The sequence below is a fragment of the Macrobrachium nipponense genome, chromosome 6, assembly GCF_015104395.2.
Source record: "Macrobrachium nipponense isolate FS-2020 chromosome 6, ASM1510439v2, whole genome shotgun sequence".
NCBI lineage: Eukaryota > Metazoa > Arthropoda > Malacostraca > Decapoda > Palaemonidae > Macrobrachium > Macrobrachium nipponense.
This window is the reverse complement of record NC_061108.1, coordinates 44,766,169-44,793,400: the sequence shown is the minus strand read 5'-3', so window position 1 is coordinate 44,793,400 and position 27,232 is coordinate 44,766,169. Positions and strand designations below refer to the sequence as shown.

At 40.9% G+C, this 27,232-nt stretch overlaps 1 protein-coding gene across 1 annotated transcript in view; it reads left to right on the top strand.

Annotated features, from left to right (window-relative positions):
- Positions 1–27,232, top strand: part of LOC135216172 (uncharacterized) — a 72,993-nt gene that overhangs the window by 42,019 nt on the left and 3,742 nt on the right. The window contains exon 2 of the mRNA XM_064251300.1: positions 7,234–7,385. Coding sequence (XP_064107370.1) covers positions 7,331–7,385 — 55 coding nt within the window. The 5' untranslated portion in view covers positions 7,234–7,330. The remainder of the gene's footprint in view (positions 1–7,233; positions 7,386–27,232) is intronic.

Below are 27,232 nucleotides of genomic sequence, written 5' to 3'. Positions count from 1 at the left end.
CGGGGCACCCCCCTCGAGAGCAGCTCCTCGAGGGAGAGGGTTTTCGAGAGGAAGAGCTTCATTCAAACCGAAAAACAGCAAATGAAGATCTCGTCCTTCAGACACCAGTCGGGGCCAGACTGGAATTCTTTGCGGAGTCTTGGAGGCAGAGAGGAGCGGATCCTTGGACCCTTCAAGATAGTAGAACGGGGGTACAAGATCCCCTTTCTTCATCCTCCTCCTTTGACTTCAACTCCCAGAGACCTCTCTCCATCCTATCAGGGAGAGAAGAAAAGTGTTCTTTTCGATCTCTTAGACCAGATGGTCGAAAAAAGAGCGGTGGAACAAGTCTTGACCTAGAGTCACCGGGCTTCTACAACAGGATTTCCTAGTGCCGAAGCAGTCGTCAGGTTGGCGCCCGGTCCTGGATGTGAGCAGGCTAAATCTTTTTGTAGAAAAGATAAAGTTCAGAATGGAGACGCCTCAGTCGGTGCTGGGAGCATAAGACCTGGCGACTGGATGGTGTCTCTAGACCTGCAGGACGCATACTTCCACCCGTCCCAGTCCACCCTCTTTCAAGGAAGTACCTGAGATTCGTCTTGGACAACAGGGTTTGGCAGTTCAGAGCCCTTGTTTCGGTCTCAGCACGCCCCAATGGGTTTCACAATGATATGAGGAATGTAGCGAAGTGGCTCCATTCGTCAGGAATCAGGATATTCCCTCTACCTCGACGATTGGCTGATCAGAGCGTCGTCGAGGCAGAAGTGTCTGAAGGACCTTCAGTTTACGCTAGCCCTAGCAAAGTCTCTGGGTCTGTTGGTCAACACCGAAAAGTCGCATCTGACCTCGACACAGTCCATCGTGGTATCTGGGGATTCAGATGGATTCAGTGGCTTTTCGGGCGTTTCCATCCCAGGAACGTCAGCGACTGGGGTTAGAGAAAGTCGCAGCCTTCCTAGAGAGAGAAGCTTGTTCTGGTGAGGGAGTGGATGAGTCTGCTGGGCACCATTTCCTCACTAAGAAAAGAAATTTGTCTCGCCCGGGAAGAACTGCACCTCAGGCCTCTTCAATTCTTCCTTGCGGAAGACAATGGACGTCGAAAGGGGACCTTGAATGCGATCCTAAGGATCTCCAACGAAGTAAGAGTACACTTAAGATGGTGGCTCGACCCTCAGAAGTTACGAGAGGGCCTCTTAAATAAACTTCTGAGCCCCGACCTAGTGTTGTTCTCAGACGCTTCCATTTCCGGTTGGGGAGCAACACTAGGGGGGGAAGAAGTGTCAGGCTCCTGGAGAGGGGAACAGGTAGCCTGGCACATCAATGTAAAGGAACTGGCAGCGATATTCCTGTCGCTGCAGTTCTTCGAAGAAAAACTGTCAAGCAAGGTTGTTCAAGTCAACTCGGACAGTACCACAGCCCTTGCGTATCTAAAGAATCAGGGAGGGACTCGCTCCAGATCCCTTTTTCTCCTGGCGAAGGAAGTTCTGCTATGGGCAGACGCAAGGCGCATCAAGATCCTGACAAGATATTCGTGGCAGGGGTTCAGAATGTCAGGGCGGACCTTCTCAGCGCCTGAATCAGATTCTACCAACAGAATGTACCCTTGCACCAGGAAGTCTGTCAAAAGTTATGGAAATTGTGGGGACGTCCTCTAGTAGACCTGTTCGCTACATCAAGGACGAAGAGGCTTCCTCTGTATTGCTCCCCAGTTATGGACCCAGGGGCAATTGCAGTGGACGCGTTGCTCTGGGACTGGACAGAACCTGGATCTTTACGCCTTTCCCCCATTCAAGATCATGGGGGACGTAATGAGAAAGTTCGCAGCGTCAGAAGGGACAAGGTTGACTCTGATTGCCCCAATGTGGCCAGCAAGAGAGTGGTTCACAGAGGTCAGGACGTTTCCTTGTGGACTTCCCAAGAACGTTGCCCTGGAGGAGAGATCTACTCAGACAGCCTCACTTCAAAAGGTTTCACCAAAAACTCTCCGCTCTGGCCCTGACTGCGTTCAGACTATCGAAAGCTGGCCAGAGCGAGAGGCTTTTGCAAAGGCAGCTGCGAGAGCAATCGCTAATGCTCGAAGAGCCTCTTCAAGAGCTGTCTACCAGTCTAAGTGGTCCTCCTTCAGGGCATGGTGCAAGAAGGAAGGAATTTCCTCTTCCACGACCTCTGTGAATCAGATAGCAGATTTCTTACTCTATCTAAGAAATGTGCAAAAATTGGCAGTTCCTACGATCAAGGGTTATAGGAGTATGTTGTCTGCCGTTTTTCGCCACAGAGGACTGGACCTCTCCGACAATAAGGATCTGCACGATCTCTTAAGGTCGTTTGAAACCACCAAAAAAAATTCCACAAGCAAGACCGCCCTTCATGGAATTTAGATGTGGTGTTGAAACATCTGATGCTAAGTCCTTTGAGCCTCTCCATGAAGCTTCTCTAAGGGACTTAACGAGGAAAACGCTTTTCCTAGCTTCTCTGGCGACGGCGAAGAGAGTTAGTGAAATCCAAGCGTTCAGTAGCTAGTGGGTTTCAAGGGAGACAGCGCTGTCTGCTCGTTGAACCCTTCTTTCTTGGCTAAGAACGAGAACCCGTCTAATCCTTGGCCAAAGAGCTTTGAAATCAAAGGAATATCGAGTCTCGTGGGTCAAGAACCAGAGAGAGCCCTGTGCCCTGTCAGGGCTCTCAAGTTCTATGTGAATAGGACTAGAGAGATAAGAGGTCCCTCAGGTAATCTCTGGTGCTCGGTGAAGAGACCGGATTTGCCGTTGTCGAAGAATGCTGTTGCTTCTTCTTGAGGACGTCATTAAAGAGGCTCATTCATCTTGCCAGAAGACTGATATGAGCCTCTTTAAAGTGAAAGCTCACGAGGTCAGAGCCGTAGCTACCTCTCTTTGCCTTCCAAAGGAACAGTCTATCAGAGATATTCTTGATAGCACCTTCTGGAGGAGCAATTCCGTATTCGCCTCACATTACCTCCGGGATGTGAGAACGATTTACGAGAACGTAGTTCTTTGGGACCTTACATTTCGGCAGACACAGTTTTGGGCGGGGGCTGAAGGTAGCTCTCTCCCTATCCGTTAGCTTAGTTAGGTTAGTTTATTGTGTTTTTTGGTTGATGGTGAGATCTTCTGTGAAAATCTCCCATTCCATAGTGTTAATATCAGGGGTTTTTTGTGTTAGTTGGTCAGGTGGTGGTCGGTTTGCTGTGTTACTGCCATATGTTTGCCTAGATGGTCTTGTCGCATTGTGGTCACGTCCCCGTTGACAGAGCATCCAGAGAGCACCGCACATACAGGTCAAAACCTGGCTGGCAACTCTGATAAAGCATAAGCAGGCTTTAGCTGACAGTAATCACATAGTCGACTTTGCTATCAGGTAAGGAACCAATAAGTTAATCTTTTATTTTAATTTAAATTTCCTAAAAAATCCTAAAAAACCAGTCTGTCTCTACCCACCATCCGAAGGTGTGATTCAGTATATATATATCGTCAGGTAAGTTTCATGAACAAAATGTTATTGTTATAATACAATTAAGTTTGTTCATACTTACCTGGCAGATATATATACTTAGAGTGCCCACCCTCCTCCCCTCAGGAGACAAGGGCCATGAATAAATATGAATAGAAAATGGGAATGGTTCCTGATATCCGCCGCCCAGCGGCGGGAATGGGTACTACCACCTGACGCCCCACTACGTGTGCCGCGAATTTTGAAATTCTGTCGGACGTCAGAAAATACAGCATATATATATCTGCCAGGTAAGTATGAACAAACTTAATTGTATTATAACAATAACATTTATATATATATATATTTATTTTACTTCTTAGCCCTCATGGTATGGTCAATATGGTCTAGTCACGTCGTGGTCTCGCCCCTGTTGACAGATCATCCTGGAGTGCACCAGCTATTAAGGTCTCTACCGTAGCATGGCAACTCTAGTAGCACAAGCAGACTTATGTGGCAGTAACCACGAAGCCAGCTATGCTAACAGGTGGAACCAAGATGTAAATCATCTGCATGCATTTGTTTCCCAAAATCCTTCTATTCTGTCCCTTCCCACCTCCAAAGGTGGGATTCAGCTATATATATATCTGGACAGGTAAGTTTCATGAACAAAATGATATTGTTATGATACAATAAAGTTTGTTCATACTTACCTGGCAGATATATATAATCAAGTACCCACCCACCTCCCCTCAGGGGACAGTGGAAATAAAAATTATGAATAGAAAATGGGAATGGTTCCTGATACCCGCCTCCCAGCGGCGGGAATGGGTACTAACCACCGTGGCCGACCACTGCGTGTGTCGGAAGTTTTTAAAATTCTGTCGGACTTCAGAAAATACAGCTATATATATATCTGCCAGGTAAGTATGAACAAACTTTATTGTATCATAACAATATCATGTTTATAAACACACACACTCAGGCACAACAACTCCCTCACTAACTCTTTACACTCATTTATCCCTTCGTCCCCAAACTTTTTCCTAGCTAATGTTTCCAATCTGCACACATACATTGACAATGACTCACCAATATTCATTCTTGCCTCTTCAAATCATGTTTTCTCCTCTATCTAACGCTATTTTTATCCTCTTCGCCTGTTCCACAATCCTGGCTTTCACACTCATAAGGCACATTCCCTACACTATCATTACCCCATACTCCAACAAAAATCCTGTCAAAAAGCTACCCAACTCTCTTGACCAAACTCTCTTGTTATCCCCATTCTTAGCCACAGCACTTCTCGTATTGCTTAAAAAAGTCCCCTATATCCCTACTACCATATTCCTCGTATTGTGCACATTGGGGTACCTCTCTCATATACATATACGTACACACCCTTTCGTACTTCCTGCTCATTCTCACTCTCACTTTCGCTACTTCCATTCTGATCCCTCTTAACCTCTTCTGAATACAACGAATCAACTTCTATACTAACATCCATGCTCTTGATTACGCTCTTCTTACCCTTTTTTCTACCTACCGGTCTTTTCCACTCACCGCTATCTAAATCACTCTCAGCATTTTCCCAACATATTCAGTTCCTAGTATCATCCTGTCCGTCATCCTTACTAGCCTTCTTTCCCTCAGCCCCCTTCTTATTCTTGTTCTCAGGTTTATCCTTATCCTGTGTCTTCCCCTTCTTTCCCTCACAACAAATCACCTTCGTCACTCGTACTCTCATCCACTTGTTTCTTTCACTTTGTTAATGGCTCCTAGCCCATCACAAGACCTGGTAGGCCTACCTCCTACTGCTCCCTTTCCCATGAATCCCTTCATCATCTCCTGCACTGCATTCATCATTACTCTGAATTTTTCATCCATGTTCTCAACCATTCTCATCTTCCGCTCCTTTCACCTCTCCTTTCATTTCCGCTTTTGCACTCCTTAGAATTCCTCTCATTTCCTCTAACTCGCTCTTCAGCTCCTCATACTCTACCCTCAACCTCTCATTCTCTTCTTCCACTCTTTCCTTAGCTTCCCTCAACAACCGCAACTCCTTCAGCCTCTCCACTTCAGTCAAACCTTCCATACTCATTTTCCTTCACCAATCATACAACCCACTACACCAAGCATCCTGCAGCTGCCACACCAGCAGCCCCATGTTGGGCGCCAATAAATAATATAGTGGAAATACAAGCTAAAAATAAAAAAAACTCAAATCCACGCCTGTACTTAAAACTCTCAGGGGAGGAGCTGCTGTGCTGTCTGCTGGGTATAGCTAGGTTAGGCTAGGCTAGCCGTCGTAACACAATACACAAACAACCGAACAAGGACAACAACCACACAACAATTCAGTAACTATCAACAAAAGACCACTGCTCAAATAATCACTATCAGCACCAAAAACCAATAACACGACAAGTCAACTCACCGCCCACAACACCAAGGAACCACAACTCCTCACCAACAACACTCAACAACTCATCTTCAATACAAGAGAACTCATAAGCACAACAAATTCAACAACACAGGCAAAGCCAACTTTCAAAGATATAATACCAACAATAATTCAAACAACAGCTTCAAAAACACAAAATAACTGACCATCAAGAATATTTAAGACTGCCAAAAACACCGACTATCCATCACCGGCTCTGATCACAGACTCCCTCACTTCTCCCGACTCTTGTAATAGACGCTCTCCACTGATTTACATGGCGATCGCTACAACAGACACATGCTTACAACCGCCATCAAACCACTCCCATTTATTCTTCCACAAATATTGCTCTCTCTCTCTCTCTCTCTCTCTCTCTCTCTCTCTCTCTCTCTCTCTCTCTCTCTCTCTCTCTCTCTCTCTCATATGCAACCCTCGGAGACGTCAAATTTAAACTACCATCATTACTTCTCCATAATGGAGGTACCAGATTACATACTTTTATTACCGTTATCTAAAATATAGTACCCTTGGGCATTAGGATTCTCAATTCTTTATATTCTGATTTGGTAGTCACTGATGTTTAAGGTTTACCCATATGATTGGTGTTTTGTTCTTGGGGAATCATACATTTCGTCATGGCATTGTACAAGGCATAGTTGTTCCAGGGTGAATGCCTTTTTGTTGCTCAAACAAAATTGTTATAATGTTCTTTTGCTAAATTGGTGCCAATAAGTTCTTGACCCCCACTTGGGCTATAAGTTGAGTCCCTTACCTTTCCTCATCCCAGAAGCTCCCAGGTTAATCATGTTTTTTGTCAAAGCTACAGGAACTCAGATCCTATCATCTGAGCTTTTGTATAGGTTATCTTACAAAAGCATTAAGTGCTAGTGAAACAACTGTAATTTTTTAAAATTTAAATTTTTTTTTAAACCTATTATGTATTTTAAACTGAAATTCCCAGTTGTTCAAACCATGCAAACAGTGAGCGTTTCCTACTAGGGACAAGGGAGAATTGTATGGTTTGTCCTTCAGCCTACCACAGGCAGCAGATTATCAACTTTCTTCTACTGATGAGTAAAATGTGTTGGATTCACACAAGCACACTAATATGCTGTCCTAAAAATAGTTTTTGTTGAAAAAATTAAACCTTTTGTTCATAAAAGAATTAGAATTTTTGTTTTCAGTTCTAGCACATAAGGATTATCTTATAAGGGTGTATGAACATGAGTGAACTACCCAAAAATTCTTTCGTTTTATTGTTATGACCAGCTATCAGTTAACATAACCTTACATATTAGGCAATAAGCAGATGTAAAATAAGTAATGAACATAAAATAATTTAGATTTTGTCTTTTTATTTGCAGTGATAGAACAGCCAGAGATGGCTCCGGAGAAAATCGTTCAGTTCCAAGTGCTGTTACCCCTGAAGTAGAGGCAGTTCTCAATGTTCTCAATCCATGTATGCTGGATAATATTTCTACCTCATTTGATGAAAAGACTGGTGAACCCAATTTAGGTATTGTGTAACATTTTAGATTATCATTGTAGTACTAGGAGCCATAGAATAGTAGGATGCACATTTTCCTCCTTACCACACCACAAAAATATAAATACATAGCTTTATTGTGAGAGGCATCTTTTGTATTGCTTTTTGAAACTTTAATACTCGTAAGAGTAGGTAATAGCTGGTAGGTAATAGGTCTCTCACTATGTTAAGAGTTAGATTCTTGTGTTTTAGCAAAATTCTTTACCCTTGCGCCATAGAAGTTCTGTTATGTACATAATACATTAGTCCTAGGTTTTGATAATTTTCTCTCCTTTTTATGGGATTTTGACAAAGGAAAAATCTATTTCTGGGCGAATGACCTGTGTCGCCCAGTGAAATGTTCCTTTAGCACACATTTCTAAGATATAAATATTGCTATAAATACCAGAGAAAAAAGCTATGTGGTAATGCCAGAATATTCTGGCTCGCTCACCTTATTTAAGGTGTCGGTATGGTATCTGGGGCGAGTGAAACCACTACCAGAGGTCTTCTGCCATTTAGTCTCTTCCTTTGTCAATCTCCCCTTTCAAACTAGGTGCCATACCAGCGCCATCTACCGCCCACTACCGCTACTACTAGCGCCTCGATAGCCATTCCTGAAAATAGCACCCAACCTTGGGGCTATAGGGTGAGGAAGCAAGGGGCGGGTTCACTGGGCGACACAGGTCATTCGCCCAGAAATAGATTTTTCCTTTGTCAAAATCCCGTTTCTGGGCTAAACCTGTGTCGCTCCGTGAAATAGTAACAGAGAATTGCTCCCACAAGCTTGGATGTACTTTCTATAAGACTACTGGAAGGGAGAAACTAACTCTAAGATAATTCTACCCTATTTAATAAATTGCTTAAATCTAAACAGATTTTAACAATATCTTAAGTCTAGATCCTTACTCCAGTAAGTATATACTATCATCGCAAACAATTACTGGTAAGGCCTGTGTGATTACTATGTTAGCAAGTAATACTATATATTTTACATGTATATGATTAGTAGTTAATTATAACCAGTACAAGAATGGTTCAGTTATACAATCCAAGTGAAAAACCCCGAGAAGAAGGCTAGAGACTAAGCGAGGCGGTTAGGAGAGAAAAGGAGCTAAAGAAGGACAATGTCTTACGACTAGGTATGTCAACATGACTAGGCTGTGTTAGGGGAAACAATATTTCCCCCCTGCCACTGCTGAATTATTTAAGGGCTTTCAAGGATTTAAGGTAGTGGTGATTAAATACTTGAATTCCATCTTATATACTTCTTTAAGGTCATCAAAGTTCATGTGGTGGAAGTGACTTATTAAGAGAGCTACTGCTCGGACATCATGTACGTGTGGAATTGATTCCGGTTAGCCTATCTAAAGTATAGAATTGTTACTTTAATTACTTAAATGAGACTGTTCCACCATCTCTCAAATGAATAAAGGACCTGAAGTTTATTTGAAGTTCTGTCTAAAATTGATCCGGAGTTCTGACTGGACATAGGGATAGATCCTGTGGAAGTGGGGCAATCTTCTAGGGGCCCACCTACTCTGAGGATCATCATTTTAGCCAAGAATTCCGATCTGGAGATACTAGAACTTATCTGGTTGGAAGAAAATCAATATGATTTTGTACTAGCTAGCACAAGTACTCGGAATCGATGAAATTATGAATCTGTTAATGTGGAACCAAACTGGAGTACCTCCTTGAAGCAGATTTGGTCGTGGTAATAACCTTAGCTGGTAGGCTCTTCCTAAATAGGGTCCTAAGGAACGTAACGGCCAGATTCGTATTCATCGTCATAACTATTGGTCTTTTTAGGAAAAAGGCTAGCTTGTTACTGTAGAATCGTACTGCTTAGAAAAGGGAGTCGTAGGAACTAGGGGAGAGATTAGTCAGGACTGTCAAATCTCGTGACAATTGCTGAAACGTTTCCGCATGGTTGTGGACCTCTCCATAGACTTCCCGTTGTCTGATTCTAAGAACCAGGTGTCAATAGGATTCATTGGCATCTTCTTGTGCCGTGAAATTCATGAATTCTATAAACGTTAGGACCCTCCGAATCCTTGAGGAAGCGTCCGCTGCCCTTGTTATACTAATCGTGCCAGTCTGGGGTTGAGGGTCCGTCCGAGGTTGGGGGTTAACAGCCCAATCCGTCCTTAGAAGGATGGGAGTTAGCGTAGAACTTGCCTTAGTAGATTTATTGGAGGGAAAAATTAAATCCTCTGCCAGATGTTCCAACCTAGTCTGGTATCCGTGGCCTGGGCCATGGGGGTTCCAGATTGAGGGCACATGAAATATTGTAACTTGTGGTTGGATTCTGTGGCAATAATTCTATTGATCTGGATTCTGTTGGCTGATCCATCTAAATGACCTGTTGTCTAAGGACTATTCCGACTGTAGTGAGTTGTCCTTTAACAGTGCATCTGCCACTAAGTTCTTGCTCCTGCCAAGTGAGTTGCTGACAGATGCCACTGTTTCTTGTTGTCAATGAAAAGATTGTTATCATGACCCGATTATGTGGCTTGGTTGAAAGCTGCTCTCTGAAGGGGGTTACTAAGAATAGAAAACTGTCATGGCTTCCAAACACTGTTATGAAGCTAGCAGGCGTTAGGAACCAAGTGTCTGAGCGTTTCCATATTGGGCGGGGTAGTCTCCCAAACCGATTAGGTGAAGCATCCATAAGGACCACTAAACTTGGTGGAGGGAACCCTACCGGTGATGATTTGTCAGATTCTTGACTTCTGTCCATGGATGGAGTCTCTGTAAATGTGCAGGACGCGGGAACTCTGTCTCGCAATTCCCTGTTCGCTCTACTCCGCCAAACCGGAATATAGCCTTCCGTTGGCTTTTAGTAGAGTCCCTGTTACTGACACGAATTGAAGTGAAACTAGAACTCTTCCTGGTTCCTCCAGGATGCTTGTCTACCTTGAAGAACTGTCTCGCAGCCTTGCTATTTCCTTTCTTTTTTCCCCGGTGGGATCGAAAGTTGAGTGATTGAGGTCCCATTGTTTACTAAACACTGAAACCGTGGTGTCGGAGTGTGTAGGGATTCCTTGTGATTTGGAATCCTAGGAATTCCAGAAATTATCACTTATGGTTGCCTTGAGACATTCCTTGATGTTTATAGTTCAGATGAGCCAGTCGTCTAGAAGATTACTAGGCTTATCCCTTGGGTTCTCAGTAATTGCACTGCTGTTTCCGCTATCTTGTAAACATTCTGGGTGCTCTGATAAGCCCAAATAGCCTTATTTGAAGGCGTAAGCCTGTTGCCTAGTCTGAAGCCTAGGAAAAGGCAAAAGCCTAGGCAAAGGCGGAAGTGACTTGCTATCGGAACGGGGTAGTAAGTATCTATAAGATTATAGGTATTGTGACGGCCCCACGGGGAAGTAGGGTCCGTACCTGCGAAAACAGTTAGCATATGGAACTTGTTGTATTGAATATATGAGTTTCAATGAGAAAAGTGTAATATTACTCTTGTTTGATTGAATCTTCATGGAGATAAGTGTAATATTACTCTTGTTTGATTGAATCTTCATGGAATCGCTGGAGAAGCGTCCCTGAAATTCTAAGTATTTGCACCTATAATTACTTTCTTCTACAGAAAGTCTTAGGTGTCCTTATGTCATCTGGTATTTGGATGTTGATAAATTTCGGTTGATGGGGGAGGGCCCTTCTCCCTACTCCATACCGACCTCTTGATACTATGCTGTTCGACTAAGTGCTGATTCCCAGCGGTTCTTGAATAAGCACCGCTTTCCTCCTACCTGAGGAGTCTCACTGGTTCGTCGAAAGTCGGTTGCGCCGGCTTCCTGTGAAGTCTCTTCCTTGCCGGAAGTTCTTCCGCCAGCTCTACGGAAAGTTGCTCTGGCTCAGCTACCTCTTGTGAACCTGTTGTGTCCGTGATATACACCTGGTTCTTATCGGAGGCCTTATGGCCGGGGAAGAGGTAAAGAAGCCGAGCTTTGGTGCTGCTGAGAGGGCTGTTTCTACAGCAGCACGGACTGTTGTGGCTGACCATTTGAGGTGGATGGTTGGCCTAGCTGGCTTACTGGAACAGCTTGTACCACTGTTTGAGGTTACGTCGTCTAGGAAGACTAGAACCCCTTGCTCTATTCATGCCTGTGGGCTGTGTTCCCAAGGATTCATATCTCCTCTTGGGGATCAAGCCCCAGCAAACTTGCAAGCTCTGGTTGACCTAGCTGCTTCGCAAGGGATTCTGTTCACTACGGTCTCAGGGAACAAGTTTGCTCCCCAGACCTAAGGATTGATGAGTATTAGGTTTCATGGTGAATAGACGCATCGGCCAAGACGTGCTTTCTGCAGTTCTTCCTGGCTATTGCAAAGTCATATACATTGCACCGTAAGGTGTGAAGCAATGACTTGTCCGGATCTTGAACCATGGTTCGTCCGTATAGACCGAGGTTGTCATTCCCGCTTATAGGGCGGAATTGATAGACCTAGTCATGCGACTTCTGGCTTCGTACTTCGCCTTTACCAGTGCTTCTGGAAGTCTGGGTAAAAGCTCGCTGAAGAGCGTCGTAGTACAATTTCAGTTCAAAATACCTACCAAGAATATCACTGGGGCGTCTAGCCTGCACTCCATTCCTCCCCGAGAGACCACGGATGGTAATCCGTCTCTGATATAATGTATAGATTTGTCCATTGCTGTTGCCTGAAGTGTAATCTCTACTACTTTAGAGGTACACGGAATGGACGTGTTGTCTAGCACCACAAAAATCATGAAGGGATTATTGTGGCGTGTCAGTTTGGCATTTGTGTATTCCCAAATCTGCCAGGTTTTGAACCCAGGCTGATTGAGCTTGGTCTCTGGGGAAGATGACCATTTCCTTAGGCGTTTTGTCTTCACAGATCAGTGCGTTCTCAATCAGACGTGCATAGCCTGGACAAGGAAATTGGAGACCCGGTGAAAGGAACTGTAAGTCCTCTATTGGCCGGGTTCCTTTCCCTGCCCTCAATCTTCAGCATGCCCTCTGAGGGCCTGTGCTGGTAGCCACCAAGGATTACTGATTTGAAGGGACACAATTGGATGTGTCTGGTACTGCCTGGAGTAGTTGTGGCTTTCCGGGTTGGGGGGCTCCTTACTTCGAGGTCTCCTAGATCTTCAGTCCTTCCACTAACAACTGAATAGGCTGACCTGACATTTACATGTTCGAGAACAGCTGAGTTGTGAAGTTATTTAGAATTGGGCCGAGTCAGGATACCCATCCTCCTGCCTCAGCAAGCTGGAAAAACATGTTTGGAGTTAAACCTGGGATCCTGGATCTGGGTTTTAGATGCCTTTGTGTTCGATGCCTGCCTGTGTGTGTGTGGCAGATTTTGTCGTGTTCGTCACCCAGTTTTTGGTGGTCTGATGACGAAACTGTGTGAGAACGACTTTCCCAAATAGCCTTCAGTATGTAATGTTTAGTAAGGGACTTGTATAGACCTATAAGTGACTATTTCAGCTTACCTTAGGGACTACCGACCCGGGCTTATCCCTTGAGTCGTAGGTCTCTTGGTAAACTCTAAAATGAAGAAGAAGAATGAGACGAGCTAAAAGGTAGTCCTTTTGCTTGTTTACCAAACGCTTCATATAGCCTACCTTCGTCCTGGGTATCGGCCTTCATTGGTTTGTGGTCCAGGTTGATTGCTGTGGATCTTGGCAATGATCGGGGCTGCCAAATCTACTGGTACCGTTGCTGATACTTCCGCATTTGGGTAGATAAGGGAGTTTCTGAAAGAGATAGTTACTTTTAAAAAGTATCCTCTTTTAAAAGTATTCTAAACATTGATAACTATCTCAATACCTCTCCAATTATTTACAATATCTTGTTCAGTGAGCTAAACATTCAATGAATTGGTACTTACCGTCTCGATAGTGAAGTCCCAAAGGCAGATTGTAACAGACTTCCCCCTCAACTGGTTGCCAGACCGACAAGTCGTTCATTGGACCGCACAGCCTGTGTGAGTGCGGTATACTTCCTGTCTGCCCTGCTGCTGCAGGTTTGCAGTACAGGTTGTCTTCTGACAGCGTACCATCTGTAATTACAAAATGATACATAAGTACCTTTGTATGGACTCGCCGGATATGTATCTGGCGGAGTATGTAATATTAGAATCGATACCGGAGTATCACTACATGTAGGGCCGCTGGAGGTCACTCCGGTGGGACCTGCATTCTGTATTGTCATCGCCGTAATAAATTGCGGCGGCATGCATTATGTAAGGTTTATATTATCCTTTCCCGCCAGCCTCCGACCGCCCCGTCATGCATTCACCTCAAAGTCTTGTAATAATATATCTATATATATTATATACAAAGCTTAATAGCAACGAAACCGGGGAAAGTTAGACTTGGCCCGAATTCGCCGGCATCGGAGAGGTTTTCTTAGTAACTAAGAATGCCTCTGCTAGCTCCTGGCCACCGCCACCGGGGTGGGGTGCCAGGGTATAAATGAAGGCGGAGGAGAGAGGCTAGGTAAGTATAAACAAATGCCTCGATTCTTGGTTACATGGCGGGGTAGACTACCCAGCGTAGTACACCAATCGAAAATATAAAGCATATTTTAAAACAATTAAAATAAACTAACTAAATGAATTTTGAAACGGAGCGCAGAATCTATTCTCCTTCCTGTCCCAGTTCTCTTTCAACACTATCTCTCTCTCTCCCGGGTCTAGCTAAGGAATCGAAACAGGGGAATAGGTAAAACCTAGGCCTGAATCCGATTGTAAGGGAGATCGTGTTGTTTTATGCATAACTGAACGATCTCCGCTGTAACCCGGGCCCGCCGAGGCGGGAGGATCAATAATGTATGGAGGACTGAGGATAGGAAAGGCAAAATTCTCCTTCCGGTCCCAGTTCCCTTTCAATGCTATCTCTCTATCCCCCGGGTCCAGCTTAGGAATCGAAAACACCGGGTAATAGGTAAAACCTAGGCCTGAATCTGATCGTAAAGGCATCGTGTTTGTGTAGCATAACTAAACGATGTCCGCAGGGACCCAGATCCGCCAAGGCGGACGGATAGAGGACGTAGGGAAGTAGGGATAGGAAGGCGAGAAGAGAGTACATGGCTAATACCATCCTAACGAGCCGGGAAATTACCCGGGCTCGTCTGGGTAGGTACCATCGTACTACTACTCCTACTACGTAAGGCGAGGAGTACCCCTTCCGACTATAACCACTCCCTCTCACCCCCTCTGCAAGAGGGGATAGGACTCAGATGGCTACCTGAAGTAGCGCGAGCGAGTTATGTCATCCCGTCAAGGTAAAAGGGGGGAGGGAGGGCGTCTAGAGGGGTGGCTTACACACGATCAATTGGACACTAGGACCGGCCAGGTGGAACACCTTGCGGTCAGAAGTGGATCCAATCGATCTCGGGGGGCTGACGGTCTATAGACCGACTGCCCACTGATTACAATAATACAATAGTACAACAATTTATATGATAATAAACGCTATACAATAGCCCTGGCGCGAGAGGGGAAAGGATAAAACGGATAAGTATATAATTCTGTTTAAAGAGCGGCTTAACTTAACCTTCTCTCGATCGGAACGATCTGATCAGGACAGCCAGGCTCTTGAGCTGCTAGCCTAACCTTCCCGAGACGTGATTTCAATCACGATCTGGCGAGGTACGCCAGGGAGGCTCATGGAACAGAATAAGGTCCCTAAGGGCCTTACACTCCTCCCTCAAAGATTCCTTGGTAAGGTGAAGGAGGTATCCTCCTTGAGCAAACTGATGGAACGTAAGGGGAGGAGGGAGGTAGGCTGAACTCCCAATCCGACGAATCGTAGGGGGGAAGCCTCTCCAGATGGAAGGAAACCCGTCTGGCCTACTTCCCAAACCAAGGAGGAATCTCCTTGGTTTGTGTAAGTAGGTCCAAATCATCCTCGCGCCAGGATATCTATTATAAAACGTCAGGGTATCTACAAATTTTATTAAATCTTGAGTATGTGCAAATCAATAAAACACGACTACAATTAGTATAGGTGACCCAATTGGAAGTCGTCATAAAGATACAGGTAGCGATGTATGAAATGGCTGACTCGGGAGCGGTGCAAGCTAGGCTCCGTTTATCCCTTTAACGCCTAAGGGGTATAATAAAAATCGTCTCCCATGTGCCGGGGGAGTCTCGGAGTGAGCGCCGAAGCGGGAAAAAATATTTTTTTCAAAAAATCACAACGCGCTTAGTTTTCAAGATTAAGAGTTCATTTTTGTCTCCTTTTTTTATCATTGCCTAAGGTTTAGTATGCAACCATCAGAAATGAAAAAAAATATCATTATATCATATATTAATAATACGATATATGATAGCGCGAAAACAAAATTTCATATATAATTGTATTCAAATCAAGCTATAAGCAAAACGGTTAAAGCTAACGAGTTAATTTTTTTTCGTTGTATTGTACACTAAATTGCAATAATTTTAGTATATAACACATTGTAAAACGATCAAAGCAACACAGAGAAAATATTATCACAAAATGATGCATGAATTCGTAATGCGCGGACATAAAAAAAGTTTAAAAAAAAAATCACCATAATCTAAATATTGTTCTAGAGACTTCCAATTTGTTTTCAAAATGAAGATAAATGATTGAATATTACTATATTGTAAAATTTGTAGCATACAATTGCAGTTTTCGACCATTTCGGACAAGTTAAAGTTGACCAAACGTCTAATTTTTAAAATATATTTTTTTATATGCAAATATTTCAAAAATGAGAAATGCTACAACTTCAATTATTTTTTGTTGTATTCTACATAAAATTGCACACATTTTCATATATAAAACTCTATGAAATGCCTAATATGAAATGGAGCAAATATTATGAAAATGCGACGTATGCATTTAGGAGATTTGCGACGGAGAATCCGCGTGCGGAGGGAAGGAAATTTTTTTTTTAAATTCACCATAAATCTAAATATTGTGCTAGAGACTTCGAATTAGTTTCAAAATGAAGATAAATGACTGAATATTACTAGACTGTAAGAGTTTTAGCTTACAATTGCGTTTTTCTACCATTTTGGTAGAGTCAAAGTTGACCGAACGTGGTTTTTTTCTATTTATCGTGATTTATATGCAAATATTTCAAAATAAGATAAGCTACCACCTTCAATTATTTATTGTTGTATTCTACATAAAATTGCGCACATTTACATATATAAAACTTTATGTAAAGGCTAATTTAAATGGTGTAAACATTACGGCCAATCGCACGTATGATTTTTTCGGAGGAGTTACTGCGCGGACGTATGGAAAATGTTTTTTTTTTTCATAAATTCACCATAAATCGAATATTGTGCTAGATACTTCCGATTTGTTGCAAAATGAAGGTAAATGATTGAATATTACTAGAATATAAGAGTTTTAGCTTACAATTGCGTTTTTCGACCATTTCGGTAGAGTCAAAGTTGACCCAAGGTTGAAATTTTGGCACTTATTATTATGTATATGAAAATATTTCAAAACTGATAAAAGCTACAACCATGGGTTGTTATTCGTTGTATTCTGCATGAAATTGCGCACATTTCCATATAGTACGTATAAAACTTTATGTAACGGCAAATATAAAACTCTGCAAATATCACGACAATCGGACGAAAAATTTCTGATTTTTTTTGGAAGTTACCGCGTGGACGTAAGGAAAGGATTTTTTTTCATAAATTCACCATAAATCAAAATATTGTGCTAGAGACTTCCAATTTGTTGGAAAATGAAGGTAAATGATTGAATATTACTAGAATATAAGAGTTTTAAGCTTAATTTGCATTTTTTCAACCAGTTTTTGGTAGAGTTAAAGTTGACCGAGGTTGAAATTTTGGCACTTATCGTTATTATATGAAAATATATCAAAACTGATAAAAGCTACAACCATGGTTTTCTTTTTTTGTATTCTACATGAAATTGCACACATTTTCATATATAAAACTTTATGTAATGGCTAATATAAAATGGTGCAAAAATTATGTCAAAGTGACGAAATAATTTCCGAGATGTGTCGCTGATGCTTTTTAGTGCGAGAAGAAAGAAATTTGCGCTTGCGTGCCTGGGTAACGATTGTAAACAAAACAACAGCTTGATCCATGAACTCCAGCATCCCTCAAGGTGCGTGATACAAAAGTTTTTGCCAAGTAGGCCTATAAACTATTTTCCGCGAATTTAAAAAAAAAATTTTTTTTGCGTCGACGTTTCATACGTCAATTCGGCACCCAACAGACAATTTTTGTCGTCGTTTAAGATGTCCAATCGGTGTTTAAGGGTTAACAGATGCATTGAGCTGCTCGAAACAGGTCCTGTCAATGGGAATGGACTCTAAATGAGAAAGTATGTCGAGATCTGTGGAATTTATGGGGAAAACCAGTGATGGACCTCTTTGCCACCTCAAGAAACAATCATCTCCCGATCTTCTGTTCTCAGGTGCCGGATCCGCAAACGTGGAGAACAGACGCTGTGCTTCTAGATTGGACGGGCCTCGACGTATATGCTTTTCCCCCCCTTGAATGTTGAGAGAGGTCATCAACAAGCTTCAGTCGCATCAAAATGTGCCGATGACTCTAGTAGCTCCATTCTGGCCCAGGAAAGAATGGGTCCCGTACTCACTAACACTTCTGGTGAACTTCCCCAGGCTCCTTCCACAAAGTCCGCATCTGCTCATACAACCCCACTTCGACCAGTATCACCAAAGATTGTCCGCTCTGACCCTGACAGGATTCGGGCTTGTCAGGTACCTTGTTAGAGCAAAAGTCTTTTCGCGTGGAGTGGCAGAAGCTATTGCGAGCTGTAGAAGAAGCTCTTCTGCCCAGCTCTACCAATCGAAGTGGAGAATTTTTAGGTTGTGTTGCAGACAAAATAGCATCTCTTCTAAGACCGCTGTAACTGAAATCACAGATTTCCTTTTATATCTGAGGGATTCTAGAAAGCTATCCATGTCAACGATTAAGGGATATAGATCCATGCTTTCGTCTGTTTGTAAACATAGAGGCCTCAACGTCTCAAAAGATCAGAAACAATAGTAACCTTGTTAAAACTTTCAAGTCCTCAAAACTGAAGTAGTCGACTGGAACTTGGAACGTAGTACTTAGCTGGATTTCCAGTCCTCAGTTCGAGCCTCTTAATGAATCTTCGTTAAGACTTTTTCTAGTTGCTTTAGCCACAGCAGGCAGGATAAATGAGCTACAAGCGATTAGTAAAGAAGTGGGTGTCGCACAGAGTAACGCTATGTGCTTTTAAGTAAAGGATTTCCTTGCAAAGAACGAAAACCCATCGAACCCTTGGCCTCACTCTTTCATTATTAAGAACTTGACAGACATAGTGGGATCAGAAGATGTGGAATGATCATTATGTCCGGTCAGAGCCATTAACCACTACTTGTTTAGGACGGAAAAGTCGCGAGGCAACTCAATCGACTTTGGTGTTCAGTGAGAGACCCTTCCCATTCTCTCTCCAAGAACGCTATTTCGTTCTTCTTTAGGAATCTGATTTTGGAAGCTCACGTTCAAGCACAAGATCAGACTCTTCGTGTACTTTAGGTAAAGGCGTGTGAAGTTCGTGCATTGGCTACTTCATTAGCTTTTAGACATAACATGTCACTATCTTCTATCCTGCAGTCAATGTTTGGAAGTCGAAATCAGTGTTCGTATCACATTATCTGAAGGACATAGAAACCGTTTTTGAAAATTGTTCTAGATTGGGACTGTTGTCGGTGGTGGGCATGGTGGTTGGGAAAGGAAGCATAGGGGGACTTATTTTCCCTTTACTATCTCCTTGCCCTGGTGTAAGGTTGAGTCCGTTGGGAAGCCTGGGGGTACACAGTACCCAAAGTACCCTTAAGTTTTTTATGGCTAGGGTATGGTTATGGTTTTTAATGTAGGTGATAGTTCTGTGGATTATCTGGTCTTAGCCCAGGGGAGGGGAAGGGCAAAACTTTTTAATTTTGTTAACCTTTGGTGAACCTCCATGGTTACAAAATCCCACCATTAGTAGAGACAACCCTGGCCATTACTGCCACGTCTCCTACAAGTGATGAGAGCGCTGACCGGAGGCAGTATTTACTTGCAGCTGCTCTCTCACAAGGTAAGGTACTGCAAACATTAGTGATAATGTGAGCACATTATCACTGTATTTTTATAAGCTGTCCATATACCCACCATCCTGGTAATGTGGATTCAGCTTTGTAATTGTTTGGTAAGTCATTTATGTGAAAATTATATTTTTATAATAAAATAAGGTTTCACATATACTTACCAAACAATTACATAATCCAAGCAGATGGACATTGCGGCAGGATATTTGAATTTTTTCGACTGCCAGGTAAGAAAGCTTACAGCTTTGTAATTGTTTGGTAAGTATATGTGAAACCTTATTATATTATAAAAATATCAGTTTGCCTCGTTTTCCATTCCCTCACTGAATGACTTTGTGGACAACGATCCGCAAGAGCTCTTGCTGTGTCCTGTCAGAGCTCTACATTGCTATCTTAAAAGGACTCGTCACCCAAGACCTAGGTGTCCTAGACTTTGTTAGCACTGGTTGGTCCAGGCGATTAACAGGCTTACTGCTCTCTTGATAGTTTCTGTCACTGAGTCTGTGCAGGCTAGAGCACATGACGTCAGAGGTATAAGTTCCTTTCTTCTGGCATTTAAGAAAAACTTGTCTGTTCATAGAATTTTGAACACTGGTTCTTGGTTGCATCAGTCCACGTTCACTTCCTTTCACCTAAAGGACATTGCCCACAGGTCATTGGACACTTTTTTTTTTTTCCCAGATTCTATGGTGGCTGCCCAACAAATTGTGTAATTCACCTGGTGCTCCTCATAGGGCAATTTGTATCTTTCCTAAGATGATTTTGTGGAAGAGAGAATGTGTGAGTTGGCTGGTCTCTTTCTTTCTCTTTGTTCCTTTCTTCTTCCTATGGGCAGGTTTGAACGAATAACCATGTCATATGTGTTGGATCTGGTCTGATACAGGTGAGTAAGATAGTCATACTGGTGGTGTTTTGCATTGTGACTATGTAACAGACAGATCTGCTATTCAGTAGCAAGAGTTCCTCTCTCTAGCAAGGGGAGTTGAGGAGTGGTAGCAAACTGCTGTGGCTTATATAGTTTGTTACATGAACAGTCAAAGTTATCTTTGTTCCTGGAATGCCAGTGAATCTGCCCATATATCATTGTATTTCAACCCAGACAGCTGAGTTTTTAGATTTCCGATTGTCTATTTTCTCATGGGCTATGGGCTTCAGATCCCCTTCGTTAGAACTCATTCTTCTAGGAAGGGTGGTCAGGTGGGTTAACCCTCAGCCAGTTTTGGGTACGTATGTGTTTTCTTTTTCTCTTTATTATTATTCAGTCTTTTTCTTTTGTAGTTTTGGTTTGTATTTGCCTCTCTTTTAGTTTTGTTTGTATATGGAGTTATCCTTCATCTACAATGCCTTGAGTTTAAATCTATTGTAGGAACTTATGGTTATATATTGTAGAATACTTAAGTGTTCTGGACATCTTACTGAACTATCTTAATTAATTTAATTTAATTCTTTTCACTGATCCATTCCCTCAGGAGGCTTGGCATGCATAAGTTTCATTGGATTCTTGGCAAGTTAAACACCACGTTGTTTATCTTAATTACTATTATAACACACACAAATTCACAGTCCAATCACACACAATTTTACACAGGGTACCAGAGTATCAACCGACACGTTTTGTTGTCCAGAGGTGACTTCCTAACTAACTTTTCTGTGCTTTCCAAATGAGGTCTGAACCTCTTCCTGAATTTCAGACTCCTCCTCCTTGGCTACTGGAGAACACCCTAGTCTATCTTAATTGGTTGTTCTTGAACGCCTCCAGCTTCCGATGCCACCCCAGGTCGAATTCTAGTGGTTGTCATGATCCATCGTAACCACCCACTTGAGGGGTGAAAGTTCACTCTCCCAGCTTACCTCATCACTTTTCTGTTGTGGCGAAGGTGCTGGTTTTATAGTTCTCACTTTTTAAACATCCTATTTTGCGTTCGGTTCCTACCCCTCTCTCTACCTCTCCTTCGCCTTCATCTACCATAACTCTACTAGTAGTTTTCCCCTAGCTAACATATTCCCTATATAATTATTTATACAGACTTCTGTATTTTTAACACTTATACCTCCCTCCAAGTACTAGAAGTCTATCCTATTGTTAAGACCGAGGGTTTGTTCTGCATATGAACAAACAAAAAATTTTTAATCAATTTGTATTTTTCATAGCCAAGAAACCTGAGGTCTTAACATTTACTGCCCACCTCTAGCTGCACCTCTCAGTTTTTTCCTGGGTTGGGGGAAAGACTGTGCATCATGAGGTACTGTGATTGGTCGGTGACCAGCGTCCACCTTGTATATGCATGAGTTGCCAGATTTCAGATTCCTTGCTTACAATCTTTGATTGTTTTAACTGGTTTCCAGCTGGCATGAGAAGAGTTATCCTATTGTTAAGACCTCAGGTTTGTTAGCAATGAAAAATACAAATTGATTAAAAATTTGTAATTTTTTTTGTATGATAAATAAATGATTTACTTAATTTTCAAATAATATTAATGTAAACAGTAATAAAATAAATTCATTAAAGAAAATATTATAGTGAATTAGTAAGATTTTAGTTTATAAATTAAAAAGTGATATAAGAATGAAGGAAAACTTAGTCTTTTAGCATAGAGACTTGGAGAGAGGGCTGCGGGTGGAGCTGTCACATATGTCAAGAAACCTGACAGCAATAGTAGGGGAGTGTTGTCATCTTAGTGAGCACTCTCGACGTGGTTCGGAAGTCACGTAAAGCCATTGGTCCCGTTGCTGAATAACCACAGGTTCCATGCAACGTAAAAACACCATACAAACAAACAAATCATCTTTGTGAGTCTCTAATAATTGCTGCCATCATGAGGTCAAAGGATATACTGAAAAATTGCTCTCTCTCTCTCTCTCTCTCTCTCTCTCTCTCTCTCTCTCTCTCTCTCTCTCTCTCTCTCTCTCTCTCTCTCTCTCAAGGAAAAGTTTCTCTTTAACCAGTTGTTATTAGCACATATTCATCCATCAATAAATATTCACTGATTAGTGTATTGTGATGTTATTTTCATGACTAAATACATTTTAATGATACAAAAATGATTTACTGATTTTCAAATAATATTGATTAATACTGTATCAAGTTTAATAAGATTAAGTGATATTAAATAATAATAAAAATAGTGATTCTCTCTCTCTCTCTCTCTCTCTCTCTCTCTCTCTCTCTCTCTCTCTCTCTCTCTCTCTCTCTCTCTCTCTGTTTTGATTGATAAATTATTTACCTAATGCATAATAAGCAGTAATAATTTTCAAATATTAGTAAGACAAATAATATGTAATGATAATAATACCTTGATATATACATATATTACAGTATTTATGCATTTCTGTAGTAAATTATTTAAGAAAAATTAAAGTACGGAATTTTCCTGGTCTTTTGCCTTTTAAGTTGTGAAGCAGGAAGGGGGTGAAGGCGGGCCAGTCAGAAATGTCACATTACTTAACAGAAAGTGACCAGGTCAAAATTGTTGCCAACGCCTGATCATCTCGTTTCAATTTCTTCCTTCTTTTATCTCTCTCTCCTCTCTCCTCTCTCTCTCTCTCTCTCTCTCTCGCTCTCTCTCTCTCTCTCTCTCTCTCTCTCTCTCTCTCTCCTCTCGTCTCTCTCTCTCTCTCCTTCTACTCCTGCCAAAGGATTCATAGATAGACAAATAGATACTTAGTTCAGCCTCTCTCTCTCTCTCTCTCTCTCTCTCTCACGATAGTGCCATTTTGCTTGGCGAGACGTACTTATGCACAGTCTGATTAATCAACAGATATCACACGTAAACATACGTCTAGAAGTATTTGTGATCTGTCGGTGATAAGATTAGTGTGAAAATAATAGGATAAAGCGTCTACTAAGTTAGTTTATTGAGTGAAATATTGTAAATCAGATCAAGATGGCAATAATTTCCAACTGTTGAAATAAATGGCGAAATCTTGCGTGTCTAACAGATATGCAATATGATGAGCTAGTAGGAAGGGAACTGGCATTTCTCATCTATGAGATCAAAAACAGCCCTAATCAAAAAGATACAGAAGCATTCATTGACATATTAGAAGGATATGATCCTTCAAACTGGAAACAAATCAACAGAAAACATCTTTAAAATAATTGAAGGAGTTCCAAATAAAATCCAAGTGGTCAAGAGACTCATAAAGAAAAATTTACATCAATCACATATTCCGAACAAAGAAAATGAATAAGGTGAACATTGTGAATATACTAATTGATGCAATAGGAAAAAGAATTCCAAAAGCATGCAACTGTGTAAGGTGTGGTATAGCATAGTTAATCCACAAAACCTGATCAGAAAAAGTTCTGCATGCAACATTCCAACGCATCCTCAATTTGCTGAAGTAATGCAAAAATATGAGTAAGGATACCAGAGTATTTTGCTCAACATGTCTATCATGGATAGACAATGTTATTAAATCAAGACTGGTTAATGTGCAAATAGTAGAGGATGAAGAAGAAGAAGAAGAGGAAAATGGAAGAGAAGAAAACAAAACTGAAATGACAAAAAAAAATAATGAAAACAAAGAACAAGACTAGAGTATGGATGCAGAGATACTCATTGATACTACATATGAGGGCAATCAAGCAGCATACATACGAAGAAAATAAATTATGACATGACAACACAAAATAAAATCCTGAAGAGGCTGTACCCAGATCTGCATACTGATGGGATAGAGATAGAAAAGAAAGACAAAGTATGCACCCTTTTGAAAGAGGAATTGCAGATTCGTGAAAGATGTTACTACAAACATCCAAGGTATGTCACAACTATGAAATCTATGGTAAATGTGCATACCTAGATGGCTATGAGGATGAATGCAGAGATCTACATCCAGAAATATGAAAAAACCTAAAAGAATGAAAAGGATGTAAGTTCGACAAAAAATGTAAATATATGCACCCTGTAGTCATGAAAATCGAAACCCAATTTAAAAAAAGAAAATCCAAAATAGAAAAGAAACAAAGAGAGGAACAAAGAACATGAGGTGAATGAAAAAAGCAAGCCATCACCGTGATATGGAGTGTCAGCAAAGAATTTCCAAGCATCAGCTCCAACAGCTCAAGAGATAATACTGTATTTACGATGCCAGGGGATGGTGCAGATACGGAGAAAATTGCAGATTCAGACACAAAATGAATAATTATGATAAAGAAAGATCAAACATTTTGGAAAAGTTGGATATTTTAATGTCAGAATTTCTGGAAATGAAGAAAAGAACAACATACCAGAGCAGGAAAGAGACTTGGGAAAATCCTTATTATTACCCATATTAAATAAAGGAGATAACACACAAACCATTTAGTTACGAGTAACTCAAAAAGAAAAATAGAGTTCTTATAAGAACTAACCCAATTGAAAAGAAAATAGAATATAATGAATATAAGTGAAACCTGGTATTCAAGAGACTGGTAATGATGATCAAATAAAAGGGTTCCAAACTTATAGATCAGATAGAAAAAATAGGAATCAAGGGGAACCGCGATCTATGGGAAAGACAAAAAACAAGGAAAATATATGAGAAATATAGTAACTCAGAATGTGAAACTAATAGTGGTAGAATTTGAATCTGAAAAGTTAATGAACATAGTAATATATAGACCCCCTAATACTAAAGAGTTTGACACAATAATAGAAAAATTGGATGATATAGTATGTAGAAATCAAGGACTGGACTATTCTCCTATCCGGAGACTTTAACTTTCCTTTCGTAGACTGGAAAGAACGAGTAGGAGATTGTGGTTGTATGTATACATATAAAAAAAAGAGAGTAATAGTAGTGCAGAAGATAAGAGGCAATTCGAAAAGCTATTAGATATGCTACTAGAATACAACATTCAACAAATAAATCACCTGCAACAAGAAGGAAAATACTTTAGACCTAGTATTTGTGAACGAGGTGAATTATGTTAAAGAATAATAGTTTATTATGCAAGTATTTCAGACCATAATGTCATAGAATTAACAGTCCATTCCAAAGCAAGTGAAAACAGAAATAAGCAAGAAATAAAAAATGGGAAGGATATGGAAAATACAACTTCTACAGTAAAAATATAAAATGGTGAGAAAAAATGAAGAATTAAACAAAGATTGGAATAACATTTCGTAAGTGATGATATAAAGGTAAATACGGAGATATTATATAAAAATACTAGAGAAAATAGTGGATAAATATATACCGAAGAAGAACGTAAACATCAGTCATGCATACTAAGAGACAGAAGGATCTTGTTCCAGAAAATCAGAAAGTGGAAAAAAAGTCTTGCAAAAGAAAAAAATGCATGGAAAGTGATGGAACTAAAAAGTAAGATAGAAAATGCAGAACAAAAGATTGATACAATCAAAAGAAAATGAAATATGGGACCTGGAAGAAAAAAACCTAATAAATATCTAGCAAAACCCCAAACTATTGTACTCGTATGCAAAAAAGATGAATAAAAGAAGAATAGAAATAGGCCCTCTAAGAATTGAAGGGAGATTAACGAATGAAAAAAAAGGAAATTTGCAACATATTGGCAGAATGATATAAGAGAGAATTCACCCCTAGAATAGATAATGAAGATAATGATATAGAAGTAAGGGACAAAAATAGTGAATATTTATCAGACATAGATATTAATGAAGCTGATATTGTGCAGGCTATTAATGAAATTAAAATGGAGCTGCAGCTGGGCCGGATGGTGTCCCTGCTATTTTGTTAAAGAAAGTAGTTCATTGTATCGCAGAGCCACTTGCAATATTATTAAGACAAAGTGTAGATACAGGCAAGAATGTATGAATGAGCACAAATTAGCAATATATTACCCCTACTTTCAAAAGTGGATCAAGACTAGAGGCAAGTAAATTATAGGCCTGAGAGTCTAAGCCTCTTACGCCGATTGGACGTATTAAACGTTGACATAAATTCTCCCGGTGCCGATTGGAGTATTAAATGTCGACATAAAGTTTTTTTAAAATTCGCGGAAAAATACTTATAGGCCTACCAGCCGAAAACTTTTGAATCACGCGCCTTGGGGGATGCTGAGAGCTCACGGATCAGGCGTTGTTTTGTTTACAATCGTTACGCAGGCGCGCAAGCGCAAATTTCTTTCTTGTCGCACTAAAAAAGTATCAGTGATACATCTCAGAAATTATTTTGTCACTTTGACATAATTTTTGTACCATTTTAAATTAGCGGTTACATGGAGTATTATATATGAAAATGTTTGCAATTTTCAATGTAGAATACAACAAAAAAATACTCATGATTATAGCTTTTATCAGTTTTGAAATATTTTCATATAAATAAACGATAAGTGCCAAAATTTTCAACCTTCGGTCTACTTTGACTCTACTGAAATGGTCGAAAAACGCAAATTGTTAAGCTAAAACTCTTATATTCTAGTACAGGCGGTCTCTGGGTTACGACGGGGGTTCCGTTCTTGAGATGCGTCGTAAGCCGAAAATCATCGTAAGCCAGAACATCGTCAAAAATCCTAAGAAAACCTTCCTTTTAATGCTTTGGGTGCATTGAAAACTATGTAAACTGCATTCTTATGGCATTTTTCATCAAAAATAAACTTCAAATATTGATTATTTTGCATTTTTGGTGTCATATGTCATCTGCCAGATGAGTGTTGTAGGCGTCGTAACCCTGGAACATGCGTCGTAACCCTGGAAATAATGTTCTGATGGATATAATTGAAAACGTCATAAGCCGAGACCGTTGTAAAAGAACCCGGTGACTGCCAATACTGCAATGAAAAATCAG